This window comes from Malaya genurostris, chromosome 1 (assembly GCF_030247185.1).
Source record: "Malaya genurostris strain Urasoe2022 chromosome 1, Malgen_1.1, whole genome shotgun sequence".
NCBI classification, from domain to species: Eukaryota; Metazoa; Arthropoda; class Insecta; order Diptera; family Culicidae; genus Malaya; species Malaya genurostris.
Genome location: NC_080570.1, coordinates 139,584,265 through 139,600,252, shown reverse-complemented (window position 1 = coordinate 139,600,252; position 15,988 = coordinate 139,584,265). Strand labels below are relative to the sequence as shown.

Sequence of the window (15,988 nt, the reverse complement as noted above, 5' to 3'; positions counted from 1 at the left end):
AAGTAAATAATCAAAACAAAGGAACGCCTTGCAGTTCATCTTCTAACGAAAACAATTTATTAATAGGTAGACCGGCTATATCATCTTCTTCTAATGGCAGTCTACTTACAAATATTCCTTTAATGCCATTCGCTTCTTTAAATGAAGTCGATTTAGGCGATATAACTGAAAATAAAATGATCTACCTACAAGATCAACTTTTTCAAATGATCATTCGAATGAATTCGACTTCATCACTTTTTGAAGCATTTCAAACCGGAGTGCAATTTGCAAATAATATTATAATGAATTTAAAATTCAACAGTGATGTTAAATAATTATTTGAATATTTTAAATTGGAATGCTCGATCTTTAAAATCGAGTGAAGGTTAATTTTTATAATTTTCTCAAAGTTCACAAAATTCATATTGCCTTTGTAACAGAAACTTTTCTTAAACCAAATGTCAAATTGAAAAGCAATCCACATTATGTGGTTCATCGATTTGACAGGTTCACTGGAATGGGTGGTGGAGTTGCCATTTTTGTCCAACGGCAAATTAAACATCGAATTTGTTTAATCCTAAAGTTATTGAAAGCTTGGGAATCGAAGTTGAAACCATTCATGGAATTTATTTCATCGCTGGAGCATATTTGCCATTCCAATGCACCGGCGAACAATTAAATTTCTGTAAAGGCGATTTGCAAAAGCTCACAAGATATCGACCGAAATTTTTCGTAATAGGGGACTTAAATGCTAAGCATGTCCAGTGGAATTGTAGGCAAAATAACCGTAATGGAAAAATACTTCATAATCAACTTTCTGCTGGTTACTTTACAGTTCTTTATCCCAGTAATCCGACTTGTTTCTCTTCCGTGAAAGTCAAAGTCACATTTGTACTGAACCGATTACACATACAAATTTTCAGACCAGCCATGCTTTATGTGGTGCCAATTTGGTCAAGTTGTTGTTCTACCAGGAAGAAAACGCTTCAAAGGATTCAGAATAAAAGTTCGAAAATGATTTTGAAGCGTCCTCCCTGGTTTACAAATTGGTACAAACGAGTTACACAGACTCACAAATATAGAACCATTAGATGTAATGTCACATAATATTATAAGCAAATTCCAACTAAAATTGATGCAATCATCAATTGAATCGATTCGTTCTCTGTATTGGATATGTCGTTTTCGCTTGGAAAAATTAAAACTGACCCAGGATAGTTTCATCGAGTAAACACTTTTCACGAAACTGTGTTGATTTCGCACTTAACAACGAGGGTTTGAGCAAACCTGATATGAAAACCAGGTTCAAAACTGACTCGATTTTCAGTTCAACAACGTTGAAACTAGATTCGAAACTAGCTCCAAACAAACGGTTTGACAGCAGTTAGGGTGGAAACTGGGTTAGGTTTGGCATCAAGTGAAAACGACATTAGTAAGTTAGTATTTTCCCCATTACACAATCCAAGTAGGTTTACAGTTGTCTCTACACAAAAATCACAGAATTGCCGAGGCAAATGATGTCTTGATGGTAATATTCAAATCATGTATATAACAGGGCTGGAAAGTCACCCCTTGTGGTTGAACACCCGATTTTAATATTAATAATTTATGTTTAACTCATAGTTTAACAGATATAAATATAAAAAACTACAAGGATCAGCCCCACGGAGTTGTTCGAGCCATTGATGTGGAACAAGGTAACCAAAATTTCGAATGATCTACAATCAAACAGTTCAATCAATCGTCACACTTTTGAATCTGCAATTGCGCGAGAGTCTGCTTAGATTGATCTTTATTAGGAACCAACACCAAACATAGTTTGTCTTAATTTATATTGTAGCCGACGAAATTTTTCCAATATCCCAAATGTATGCAATTATATCTTTGTACATACTTGCGATTTTGATAGCTTCTCTTAGCCAAGCTTGTGCTCAAGTTTTGTATGCAAGCAGTTATTTTTATAGCGGTTAGTTTCTCTACCATTCTGCGATTTCGGTTGAAGCGATAAACTTTTTCTCATTATCAATTGGGTTCATTTTATAAAAAAATAATAAATTAATCTTAAGCACTCGAAAACCCTGGGGTAGTTGCAAATTGCTCAGACAAAAACGACATAACATGGAATTTCATCCGAACTCGCATGACACAAGATCAGAGCATACCAATTGAAGCTTCAAATCGTTTTATGGCACTTTTTGTCTTTCTGTCTAGTAACCAGAGATGCCAGGTGAAAATTTCAAACATCTGCAGGGTTGCAAAAGTCTGTGTATCGAAAAAAAATCTACAGTCAGCAAGTATGTCTTGCTGGCAGTAATTTCTCTATGTGACACGCACAACTGACTTGGCGAGCAAAAAAAAAAAGGTCGCATCAATTTCAAAAGTCTGTAAATTTGAACGAAAGTCTGCTAAAACCTCGATTTTCAAAAGTCTGCACAACAAAAAATGTCTGCAGCATTATACACGAAATCTGCAGATTTACAGACAAATCTGCAGATCTGGCATCTCTGCTGGCAACAACCTACCTCTAGCATACGCGTAGGATCAGTGATGCCACTGTTTCAGAGAAAATTGAATGCACACTTTTCCTCTAATTTTCACATATTACCATGCAACTCCGGAACCGGAAGTTACATACAAATGAAATTAAATAGCAGACTATGGGACCATAAGGCCTTTTATTTGAATCTTAGTTTGTGTAAATCGGTTCAGCCATCTCTGAAAAAAGTGAGTGCATATATTTGTTACATACATACACATACATACACACACACAAACATTTGCTCAGTTCATCGAACTGAGTCGAATGGTATATGACATCCGCTCCTCCGGGCCGTTCCGGGTTGGCGGTTCAATGCATAGGACGATGGTCTTACAAGCCAGTTGTCGTATGTTCGAGCCCTGACCTGGAAGGATTCTTAGTGTCAGTAGGATCCATAGTACTAGCCATGCAATGATTCTGTACACTAAGAATCGGCTGCGAAGTCTGTTGAAACAGAAAGGCCAAATTCTACCAAAGGAAGGTAATGCCAAGACTTTGCTTTGCCCTCCGGGCCTCGGTTAAAAAGTCGGTTTTTACAGTGATTGCATAGCCTTTCTATATGAGAAAGACAAAAAGATATAACAGACGGATTTAAATTGTTTTATAGAAATGTGTATTTTTTTAAATTAAAAGTATATTAATTTGTGTTTTAATTTCAAGTTTTGTTATGATACTGTATTTGCCTTGTAGTATAAATAGGCGATCGGTGGATAACGCCCTTTATTATCATTCCAAATTTCTAGATTGATGTCATTGGGACCTGGTCGACATGAACCTAGGCAGAACGGCTCTACTTTTGTTTTATTTTCAATATATATTGTATATATATAATCTGGTTTAATGTCAATCGGTTTGAAAAATATATCAGCTATTTGCATTATGTTGACGTTATCATTTCTAAAAGTGTATTCACCTTTCACAATAAAAGCATTACTGGAGGAATCATAAATATTAACCTGTACTCTATGTATGTACTCTAATGATTTGTAATACATTCCTAATCCGGTGAATTTGACACCTAGTTCATTTTTGATTACAAAACCTTGCGATCGAACGATCATGGAATCATCAGAGGGCGTCCCGAAAAACGGAAGTTTTTTCCACGTAATAATTGAATTTGAACTGATATCTAATTTTAAATCTGAGATATTTTCCTCGTAGTTCGTTTTTTGCCACGTATCCAAGATTTGTAGCAATTGATCGTTTGTACAGTAGATTGTCTTTGGAGCTAGAATTAATCTAAGTGATTCGCGGTCCAATCGTTTAAAGTCTGCCTGATCGATGTAAGAGAAAGGATCGTCACAAATTATTTTCAAGCACTTTCGTTCGATTGATTTAAATTTATAGAATCGATTATCCATCAGTTTGCAGAGTACATTTTTCGAGTCAATGATCTGATTGAGAAAGTTTTCCACCGCTTTCAATATTTTGTCCAACGAAAATTTTTTCGATTCGTTGTAAATTTTGCGCACATTCTCGGAGGTTAGGTCAATCTTTCCGCAATAGACAAACCGTAGTAACTCCAGCAAAATGTTCGGATCGCTGTCTTCAATTGGGAACTCGTTGACGGTAGAGTTTGTGAATAGTTGAAAGAAGTAATTCGATGCTCTAAACAGGATCAGTTTGTGACCGTATATTCGGTGCTTGTCCGGTCCCACCAGAAAAGTTACATCCGACATGAACTGGTTGTTGAGAAGGAACTCTCCACGTTCGGTTTCCGTTTTTATCTGCACCGGACTCGGGATCGGATCAGTTATTTCTACTTTTTCACCTGAGGTTTCACTAGTCGCCATTGTAGCACTGAAGTTCATATAAAAATTTTTGTAAAAATATTAAATTATGAGAATATTAGTAAAGCACTGAACAAATATGCATATGGGATTATTAAACTTACTGTAACTGAATTTGCTCCTTGTTTTAGTTGGCTGAGCTGAATACGATTAATGATGAAATTAAAGAGAAACATTGCCTTTATATACAGCTCAATTTTACTTTTATACTTCGTTGTTATAGGTTACAAGCTTGAGAATCGAACTCAGGTAGACTATGTAAACGGCAAACGCCTTATCAAACACGTTAATGTCTACCGCCAGTGTTTCTCGATATTTCCAGGTAAAAATGAATCACGGGTAATTCTAACGATTTTTTATGTCGATGTAGTGATTTGAATAACAATTCTAGTTTGATTCAATCAATATTTGTTTTTTTTTTGACATAAATGCGTCTTACTTTACTATAGACGCATTTACAAAATTTGGCGTTGTGCAAGAGTGATCAGTTTTTGATCGCGAAAATCTCTTATTCTACTCAACGCAACCGCACCAATTTTGCTTGATGTCATAGGGAAACCTGTGGTCCAATGATTCAACGTATTAGACTAACGAGGGACCACCGTTGAACGTTTTTTTTTTATTTCAAAGAAGGCAGTGCACTGAAAATCATTTCTACCTATTTCTGAGGCGAATTCACTCATTGTCGAGCTCTTCTGTAAGCTACCCAAAATTAGGTCGTTATCTACTCAAACATTGAGTTGATCGGTAAAAATGGGTAGCGTGCTTTGTATTGGGGAGATGCACTTTAGTTGATTTTGGATAGGTTTTGACCCAAAATTAGGTAGCGGCTAGTAAGAGTGTAAACTCTACATGAGAGTATCATCTTTAAACGAGCAGCGCCTCTACATTTCATGTTAGCATCGTTGTGTCAATTCAAGAGAGAATACATGTTATGTTTGTGAAATTCTTTCCCAATCTATGTAAAACTCTAAATCAAAACGCACTTACTTTATAGGTTATATCCAGGCATTTGAAAAATGGTATTAAACCAAGTTTAATGTTTCAATCTGAATAAACGGTAGGTTTCGCACAATGAATTAGGATCATCATTACCGCCTCAGAGTAAAAACTTTTTCTTCAACTTCTACTATGATTTTTCAAATGAATTTGCTCGTTTTTATAAGAAATCGTTGAAAGGTGGAGTAGTTAAAAATTTTCCTACCTATTTGACAGCTCTTGCTGAAAGTATCATCTCTAAACAAGCAGCGCCACTACATTTCAATTTTGCGACAATATGCCAATCATGACTGCAACTGATCTGTACCAAGGGACAAATGAATCTAAACTCTAGACAATCTCATACTAATAAATTCATTTCATTCCAAAATAATCTTCTCTTATCTCATTTAATCCCAAATAGTCTAGATAAGCTTTGGTAATTTTAAGGTAATCCAACCTATTTTTGCCTAATCTTGTTTGAAGTGTATCTGTCATTCCACACGATCTTTGAGCATAACTCATGATTTGAGTTGCGATTACTCAAATTCATAAACTGGAACAATATGTCAAAATTTGAGTATGGATTTGAGTAAAGTAAACTCGTTGAGATGAGTTCTCTCGCATTTATTCATACATTAGAGTAAGCGCTGAGTTTTTAAACATTTGAGTGAAAAAAATATTTCTTGCAGTTCAGAGCGTTTTCATTCTCGGAATATTCTTATCGAAATAAAGAATGCAAGAATACGTCGTTTTCCATTGCCCGTTTCTAGATCCGGTTTTGAAAACACGAATCAACATTAATCATCGATGTTTTGTGTTTCAATTATGCTTAGTGAAAAGCCCAACATAACGATATCAAAATAATTTAATTTTGACTCCAAACCGTTCAAAAGGAAACGGTTTTGAATCACTATTTTGCGCATTCAAAAGAAAGAAGAATAACTTTGTATATGAAAGTAAGAAAAATTTCTCATGTTTTGACAATTTCGTCCCTTAACTCAAAAATGAGTAGATAGGTGGAAACTCAAGTTGAGAGTACGTGCACTTTTAATTAATTCGAGTGATGTGTCACTCAATTTTGAGTTATGTTCAATGAGGGTGCAGCTCGCAAACAGAGATGTCACTTATACAGATTTATCTGTATTATACAGATTTTTACATGCTCATACAGAACAGACATTCAAGTTAGTACAAACTTTTCCAAAATTTTATTTGATTAGAGAATACAGATGAATACAGATTTTTTATGCAAAGCAATACATATTTTCTATGAAAATATCTGGCATCTCTGCTCGCAAACAAGTGTACACTGAAAATCATTTCTACCTATTTTTTGAGGAAAAATCACTCATTGTCGAGCCAGACCCTGTCAGCTTGGAGCGAAATCAATCTTCAGCAACGCCATCGCGCGGCATTACATTTAACATATCATGTCAATTGTATAGGTGCGCAGTGCTGCTATTTTGGCACGCACGAATTTGACATTTCCCCCCTCTATTTCTATGTGGGAGATTCGATGCGTACTCGCCTGAGGGCGCCATGCTTGCAAAAATGGATGTTGCCAATAATTTGTTCGGGAAATGTGAGAGCTGGATATCTTGTTAATATGATGTCTTTGGTCGAGCTCTTCTATAAGCTACCCAAAATTAGGTCGTTATCTACTCAAACTTTGAGTTGATGGGTAAAAATGGGTAGCGTGCTTTGTTATAGCATAACATTTGTACTAAACTTACAGTTACCTAATTTTGGGTCAAAACCTACCCAAAATCAACTAAAGTGCATCTCCCCAATTTTGGGTAACGAGTGATGACCTCAAAATTTAGGTAACTGTAAGGTTAGTACAAATGTTATGCCATAACAAAGCACGCTACCCATTTTTACCCATCAACTCAAAGTTTGAGTAGATAACGACCTAATTTTGGGTAGCTTATAGAAGAGCTCGACAATGAGTGATTTCTCCTAAAAAATAGGTAGAAAAATTAGGCTAAAATCGGCCCGAGGCAAATTGCCTTGAAAAAGGATGATGTACGCAGTCTTGTTGGTACGTAGAAACAATTATACGTAACAGTATAAAAAATCGTGTTTCACGTAGCTCCCAAGCATTGCTTTGTCATACAGTACTCAAAACTCCTACTACTGGAATAAGGCTAAAAGTCGCCTAAACAAAAATATCGATATCTCCGTTAAAAACGGACGGATTTTAACAATCTATGGGTCGATGGATAGATATTACCGTGTGGAATCCAAGTCTAAAAGCATATTCTGTTTTCAAGGTCAATTGAGACAGATATTGTAAAAAAAATTGACATAAAACTTCGTACTCAAAAAGGAAACATCCGATCTCAAAACAATTCAATAGCGTTCTGGGTGACGGGGAGACCTTTCATTTGCGACTAGTTTGATCAAAATCGGTCCAGCCATCTCTGAGATCTCGACCTCTCTGTTGACAGCTGAATCGATTGGTGTATGTTATGACACTCGGCCCTCCGGGCCACAGAAAATTTTTCTAAAGTTCAAGCGAATTCTATACCTAGTTTTTATATTTATAAAAAAAAACCTTTTCTAATCCACCTAGTGGTGTAATGATGCCTTTCTCATATTACTCATCACATCAAAAATATTACTATGGCATTCGCAAAAACAACTGTTCATTGAATATAAATAGAAAAGTTTGTTCGGACTTAATCTAACAAACTCTACAAATCCTGTTTACCCTGTAGTTCCGGAACCGGAAGTAGTATCCACAACAAATTTAGGAATTTCGTATGAAACTGAACCTATAAGTTTGTGAAAATCGATTTGGCCATCTTGAAGCAAAGTGAGTGAGATCCTTTTTGCAGATTTTAATCACCATTTCCAATCCTTCCGAAACCGGATTCAGATGACCGGGATAGCCGAAGTTGGTTTGTTTACCAGTAACACATATGACCTAAAAATTGGAACAGTTTTGAACGTAGTTAAACTTATACTTACTATCTCATGCTCTATTTCGATTGAATCAATTAAACGAAATCTAACAAACGAAGTGAACTTGCGTTTCTGTTATTGCTACATATGTAAGTCAAGCTAAACAGCATTAATCAGCAGCATAAAACACCGGCACTGTATTACTGCACTACAGTATGTGAAAATTTCATTTTTTTTTCAAATATATTTGAATTCATTGATATTCGTTTATTCTATTTATTAATTTTGTCGTGAATACGACTTACTTTACTATGGGGCGCCTTTTCAAAATTTACCCTCTGAGAGAGTGATAAGTTTTTGATCGTGAATATCTCCTGTTGTATCTAACGAATCAACATAATTCTTGCAACGTACCATCGGAAATATGATCACAATTTTATGATAAAATTTTCAGTTGTGTGACATAATCTCAAATAGTTCAAAATTAAACTTTTCTTAAATGTTTGGTACAAACGAGTATCAAAGAGGGTAATTCATAAGGCGCGTTTGCCTTTCTCGTATTTTTAAAGCTCATAGCTCAGTGATCTGTGAAAGGATTTATATAATCTAACTACCAATAGAATCGAAATTTTTCAACTTAAACGTGTATAGCAACAGCATTGAAGTATTTCAATAGTACACTATTGAAAAACCTGTCTCATTTGACCCATGCCAACACTATCCAATCAGCCAAATGCGTTCTGAGGAGAGAATAAAATATCTGCTGCTTTACAACAAATCGTTCGAGAAAAATGTTCCGAACAGTGCTTAATATCGTAGTGAGCTCCACAATTTGGTTCTTCTGAATGGCAGGAATGAATCCCGTACAGCATCCTGATAGTTTCTTTCAATGAAATGCAAATCCGAAATGAAATAATCGCAATTAATTTTCTATATGCTGCTATTTTTATAACCGTTAGTACCGCCCATTAGTGAAAAAGCTACAAACGAAATCAGGTAAAACCAAACCTCTCAACAAAAATTGGATCAGTTTGGATTCTATCGCCACTGCGAGCAGATGTATTTTGTGTCGTTTGCAAAAATAATTTCGCTTCCGACAAGAGCGATTACGTCAGAGCAGTCATTTGCATTGATGAAAAAACAACGAAAAGAGGACAACGGTGGAGAGCATCACACAAAATCAGCCGTTCTAATGGCTCTAAAAGTTTTCTAAAGAACTATTAGGATTTGTTGTTTGCAAATCGTAGGGAAATATCCTCAGTTTACTGCAAATCAAGAACAGTTTGCTTAGATTTGTGCACTTTTCGCTGTGTGAAATTCACAGTAATCGAGATCAAGTGAAGCCTTCTTTGTTTTTGCGAAAAATGTGAAAAAGGGGAATGCGTGCATAATTCATACAATTGATATTCGGAAGTGTTAAGGAACATGTCAGTTGTTTTCGTATTCACGACATCCAGTTATGTCTCTGACATTACCCACCCGCCTTTTTATCAACCGTAGCACCATCTTTTACCAATATTGCACACTAGCAGCAAACATTTGTAACCGTTTCGATTTCATCATAGCGGGTGAGAAATAGAACAAAGCACGCATCGTTTGTTTTGTGTTTTCTTCTTCTTTCGGTGTGGTACATATTGTCATTCCATATGGCGATTTGAAAACTTTGACACTCATCACCCTGTTACTGCGGAACTGGCAGTCGGATCTGGATGAAATTTCACAGTAGCTTTAAAGGTAATATGAACTTTACTTCAAATCAAGATATGTAAAAATCGGTTCAAGCATCGCAGAGAAATCGAGGTGAACTGTATTCTCTAAGCTTTTCTGCACCACTTTCGGTTCTTCCGGAACAGGAAAAGGGGGGACCAGTAGGGCCGAATTCGATGTCAACATTTCATAAGGGCACATAAACCGATGAGAGTTTCTCTTTGTTAACTTTCTCTTTTGTGTATATCTCCTTAATTTTCACGTGTACCTACAAAGTATTCGTGTAGAATGAAAGACAATATCCCCATGTTTCGAACAGTACCAAATATGTATCGAACGTTTGCATAATATAGTCGAAAGAGAAAGTCAACAAAGAGAATCTGTCAATTGTTTTAGGCCCTTTTGAAATGTTGAAGTCGAATTAAGCCTTTGTGACCACAAACTAACAAGCTCTGCAAACTAGAAGAATTTATAAGACAGTTTCATGGGATTTGTACCTGTTTTTGACCATCGCTTGTGAAAAAATACTAATGAAATTGGTAATTTTCCACTTATCACGCTTTAGTTCCGAAATCGAAAGTCGGATGTGGATAAAATGGTCTAGAAATTTTTAGGAAACTATAAGACCTTTCATTTGAATCTTAGTTTGTAAAAATCGGTTGAGCTGTATATCAGGGCTTGAAGCAACGAATATTAATAAAAGGGTTTCACCATCTGTGCTATTCACACACATTCGTATGTCAGGTAGAATTCACAGCGCAACCCAATCAAGGAGAGCTGCTTCGTTCGGTCATTAGTTCATGAATATACCCGCTTGCTGAGACCTATGCTTCATGAGGTTAGCATTTGATGAATGGTTATCATATTGGAGATGCCTATGAGGAAACTAGTTTCATAACTTTTAGTTCCGATGAATATTAATTTAAAGAACATTGCTTTTAGTGTTCCTAGGATATGTACGCAGTGTAAACTGCCAAGAAACAAATGGATTGTTTTGAAAATGGGCTCAAATGCAAAATTTCTGCTTTAAAATGTTTAAAGTCTGTTTGAAATGTGATCAAATTTGGTCTTGGAATGCGAACATTATGTTAAAAATGATTTCTGTAAACCTACTTTTTAAAAATAAACCGTAAACATTGCCTATATGACGTTGCTTCGCGTCTTGTAGCACACCGTGAGGCAAGGTCTTCTTTCTCGTACAATACTAACGAGAGCGAACCCTTCATTTTATTACATTGTCATGGATTGCTTAGTTCATGTTTTAACTGAGACTGAGAGCACAGACAATTTACTTGGCAAGGGGAATTGGTCTGCTCAGTAGCATATACGCTCACGCATTCAGTTTCTCTCTAATATAGGTCTCTCATTCAGCTATGTCAAGCAAAGTGTTCACAGCAGATGTTTTTTTGTTGCTTCGTTCGTTAGAGGATTCACAATACAAGCCCTGTGTATATATTTGTTACACACACACACACACACACACACACACACACACACACACACATTTGCTCAGTTCGTCGAACTGAGTCGCTTTTCACAGTGATTGCAAAGCCTTTCTATATGAGAAAGCAAAAAGGAAAACAGAGGGAATTACGGAGTTTTATAGAATTGTGTATTTTTGCCTTTCTCATATAGAAAAGTTATGCAATCACTGTGAAAACCGACTTTTGAACCGAGGCCCGGAGGGCCGAGTGTCATATACCATTCGACTCAGTTCGTCGAGTACGCAAAATGTCTGTGTGTATGTGTGTGTGTGTGTATGTGTGTATGTAACGTTTTTTTGCACTAACTTTTCTCGGAGATGGTTGAACCGATTTTCAAAAACTTAGATTCAAATGAAAGGTCTCGTGGTCCCATACAAAATTCCTGCATATTATTCGGATCCGACTTCCGGTTCCGGAGTTATGGGGTAAAATGTGCAAAAAAATGAAAATATGTGTTCTGACTTTTCTTATAGCTGGCGCGACCGATTTTCACAAACTTAGATTCAAATTAAAGGTCCTGTGATCCCATACGTAATTCCTGAATTTCATGCGGATCCGACTTCCGGATCCGGAAATATAGGGTAAAGTGGGTTAAAAATTGTATACCATCACTGAAAATGGGGAAAAACCTTAAACAAATTTCTAAATCGACCTCAAATCCTTTCCAATTGATAGTTTTCATCAGTAGGCGGTCAAACAAACCGATTTCGGTTATTCTTTCAAGAATCGCAGTATAATATATGAAAGTATGATTGATATGAGAAAGGCACCATTACACCACTAGGTGGATTAAAACAGGTTTTTAAAATTAAAAGTAGGTAATTTGTGTTTTAATTACAAGATTTGTTATGATACTGTATTTGCCTTGTAGTATAAATAGGCGATCGGTGGATAACGCCCTTTATTATCATTCCAAATTTCTAGATTGATGTCATTGGGACCTGGTCGACATGAACCTAGGCAGAACGGCTCTACTTTTGTTTTATTTTCAATATATATTGTATATATATAATCTGGTTTAATGTCAATCGGTTTGAAAAATATATCAGCTATTTGCATTATGTTGACGTTATCATTTCTAAAAGTGTATTCACCTTTCACAATAAAAGCATTACTGGAGGAATCATAAATATTAACCTGTACTCTATGTATGTACTCTAATGATTTGTAATACATTCCTAATCCGGTGAATTTGACACCTAGTTCATTTTTGATTACAAAACCTTGCGATCGAACGATCATGGAATCATCAGAGGGCGTCCCGAAAAACGGAAGTTTTTTCCACGTAATAATTGAATTTGAACTGATATCTAATTTTAAATCTGAGATATTTTCCTCGTAGTTCGTTTTTTGCCACGTATCCAAGATTTGTAGCAATTGATCGTTTGTACAGTAGATTGTCTTTGGAGCTAGAATTAATCTAAGTGATTCGCGGTCCAATCGTTTAAAGTCTGCCTGATCGATGTAAGAGAAAGGATCGTCACAAATTATTTTCAAGCACTTTCGTTCGATTGATTTAAATTTATAGAATCGATTATCCATCAGTTTGCAGAGTACATTTTTCGAGTCAATGATCTGATTGAGAAAGTTTTCCACCGCTTTCAATATTTTATCCAACGAAAATTTTTTCGATTCGTTGTAAATTTCGCGCACATTTTCGGAGCTTAGGTCAATCTTTCCGCAATAGACAAACCGTAGTAACTCCAGCAAAATGTTCGGATCGCTGTCTTCAATTGGGAACTCGTTGACGGTAGAGTTTGTGAATAGTTGAAAGAAGTAATTCGATGCTCTAAACAGGATCAGTTTGTGACCGTATATTCGGTGCTTGTCCGGTCCCACCAGAAAAGTTACATCCGACATGAACTGGTTGTTGAGAAGGAACTCTCCACGTTCGGTTTCCGTTTTTATCTGCACCGGACTCGGGATCGGATCAGTTATTTCTACTTTTTCACCTGATGTTTCACCACTTTCCATTATTGTGCGGATATACTAACAGTATTTAGCCACAAGATTGTAAAATATTTTATTGCTGTGTCGAACTAGCTACGAATAGTTTAGAAGATTCAATAAAAACCTAGAAAATATGAACGTTGAAAAATTTACCTCAATCAAAAAGCTATATCTGAAACTTTTTCGGTTTCTGAAGACTAAATAAAAACACGATGCGGTATGTTCGCGGAATAATTCTTGACTGCGTTAGGTTTGGCTGTCTTTAAAAAATCTAATCGCTCTTCTGCACCGATTGTGCAACATCAGCGAATCAAGTTTCTTTACTTAGCATATAAATAAACGGATGGTTTCTGGTCGCAGCACATACGAATGCAGCAAAGGGCACATCCAACTCATCTCAGTTGTGCTGAGTTAACAGTTAATCTCAATAGAAAAAAACTCATACTCTCATAAATATTACTGTGGTTTGTTTCAATACATTTTAGATTGAAACCTCAATAAAAGTCTGCAGTATTGCAGACGGTTGGCAGCTATGCTTCCTTTAAATAAATAAAACAGAAACGGCTTGCTGGGATATTCAATTGACAGCAAGATGCAAATCACTTGAAACTTTGATTGAGCCCAAACAAAACTTAGCGGGTTTGAAAAAGTTTGCTCGCAGAGAAATAGAACACATTGGGTTCTAATATATTGAGTGTTTAAGTCCACTTCAAAACAATGTTTGAATCGAATAATACTATTTTTGAATTCAAATTCGAAACTAATAAAAATCATTTTGAATCAAATTTAGTGTGGCAATGCATATTAGATTCAAATGTATAAGGATAGGGATTCAAATTTCAAAATTTTATTGAATCAAATCGAAAATTTATATGTTTTAAATGCTTGTTACAGTACATTTTAATGTATTTGAATCAAATTTGTTTAGTTTTACTCTAGAAATAAACTGAATCAAATATACACACTTAGAAAATTTCGCAGTATTCGGTAATTTTTTACCGAATTTTCAACAACTGAACGTTCGGTAATCAGTTCGGTAATTGAATTCATTACCGATCGTTCGGTAATTGCTGAACTGTCAAACAACTACCGTAAACTGTAAACCAGGGCTTGCATATTGAAGCAACGAATATGAACGAAAGGGTTTCACCATCTGTGCTATTCACACACATTCGTATGTCAGGTAGAATTCACAGCGCAACCCAAGCCAGGAGAGCTGCTTCGTTCGTTCATTAGTTCATGAATATGCCCGCTTGCTGAGACCTATGCTTCATGAGGTTAGCATTTGATGAATGGTTCTCATATTGTAGATGCCTATGAGGAAACTAGTTTCATAACTTTTAGTTCCGATGAATATTAATTTAAAGAACATTGCTTTTAGTGTTTCTAGGATATGTACACAGTGTAAACTGCCAAGAAACAAATTGATCGTTTTGAAAATGGGCTCAAATGCAAAATTTCTGCTATAAAAGGTTTAAAGTCTGTTTGAAATGTGATCAAATTTGGTCTTGGAATGCGAACATTATGTTAAAAATGATTTCTGTAAACCTACTTTTTAAAAATAAACCGTAAACATTGCCTATATGACGTTGCTTCGCGTCTTGTAGCACACCGTGAGGCAAGGTCTTCTTTCTCGTACAATACTAACGAGAGCGAACCCTTCATTTTATTACATTGTCATGGATTGCTTAGTTCATGTTTTAACTGAGACTGAGAGCACAGACAATTTTCTTGGCAAGGGGAATTGGTCTGCTCAGTAGCATATACTCTCACGCATCCAGTTTCTCTCTAATATAGGTCTCTCATTCAGCTATGTCAAGCAAAGTGTTCACAGCAGATGTTTTTTTGTTGCTTCGTTCGTTTGAGGATTCACAATACAAGCCCTGCTGTGAACCAAATGGATGGATCTAAATCTGGATTTCCGAATTTCAAAAAACAACACATATTCACATAAACGAATGAAGAAAATGGTTTTATTCCACGAGAAATTTAAAAAGAGTCAGATGTTCCGACTGACCGGAATTATGAGCGCCTTCCAAAACGCTGCACAATCCGTCGAGTCCAACAAAAATTACCCTTGAGCGATTTGTGTTGGCAGCAAGTGGACAAGTGATACACGATTAATTTCTGCCTACAAGTAAACAAAAAGCTGTTAGTGGCTCTAATGTCTTAAAAACCCTTCTTAATCCACCTAGTGGTGTGATAATGCCTTTCTCTTCTTTCATAACAGTCTCATGAAAATATGTTTCATACTTTTACTAAATAATTTTGGATACTAATTTTGTCACCAATTGATTCAGATTGATTCGAGTAGTTCACAAAAGCAATCTTCAGTGTTTATGTCACACAGTCAGCATCATTTTTCCAAACTAGTGCTTGACATTTGCGTTGCCTATTTGTATGAGAACAGTGATGCTAATCTAAAAAAAGCCTTCTTAGTCCACTTAGTGGAATTTTCATATATCTTGAAAAATCACCATAGGGGGGAATACATGAAATTTTCGAAATCGAAAAAAAAATTTTTGATGCCAAAAGGCTTAGAATTGCATGAAACGTCGAGATTTAGTGTCATCTCGAAAAAATTTTTTTTTGAAAAAATCGACTTTTTTTTTTTCTAAGTCCCAGAAAGTTTTTTTTGAGATGACACT

At 35.8% G+C, this 15,988-nt stretch overlaps 2 protein-coding genes across 3 annotated transcripts in view; one reads left to right on the top strand and one right to left on the bottom strand.

The window, feature by feature from the left end:
• LOC131425921 (octopamine receptor Oamb) overlaps window positions 1-15,988 on the top strand; it is a 348,159-nt gene that overhangs the window by 38,686 nt on the left and 293,485 nt on the right. The window lies entirely within an intron of this gene.
• LOC131425924 (BTB/POZ domain-containing protein 3-like) lies at window positions 12,214-14,095 on the bottom strand. Its single transcript, XM_058588228.1, has 2 exons — window positions 13,494-14,095; window positions 12,214-13,433 (listed from the first exon to the last, which is right to left on the bottom strand). Exon 2 carries the CDS (start codon window positions 13,362-13,364, stop codon window positions 12,237-12,239), a length of 1,128 nt encoding a protein of 375 aa, XP_058444211.1. The 5' UTR covers window positions 13,365-13,433; window positions 13,494-14,095; the 3' UTR covers window positions 12,214-12,236.

What these genes read in the sequence shown, in the direction of transcription:
- LOC131425924 (XM_058588228.1), bottom strand. Translation starts at nt 13,364, where the DNA reads ATGGAAAGTGGTGAAACATCAGGTGAAAAAGTAGAAATAACTGATCCG.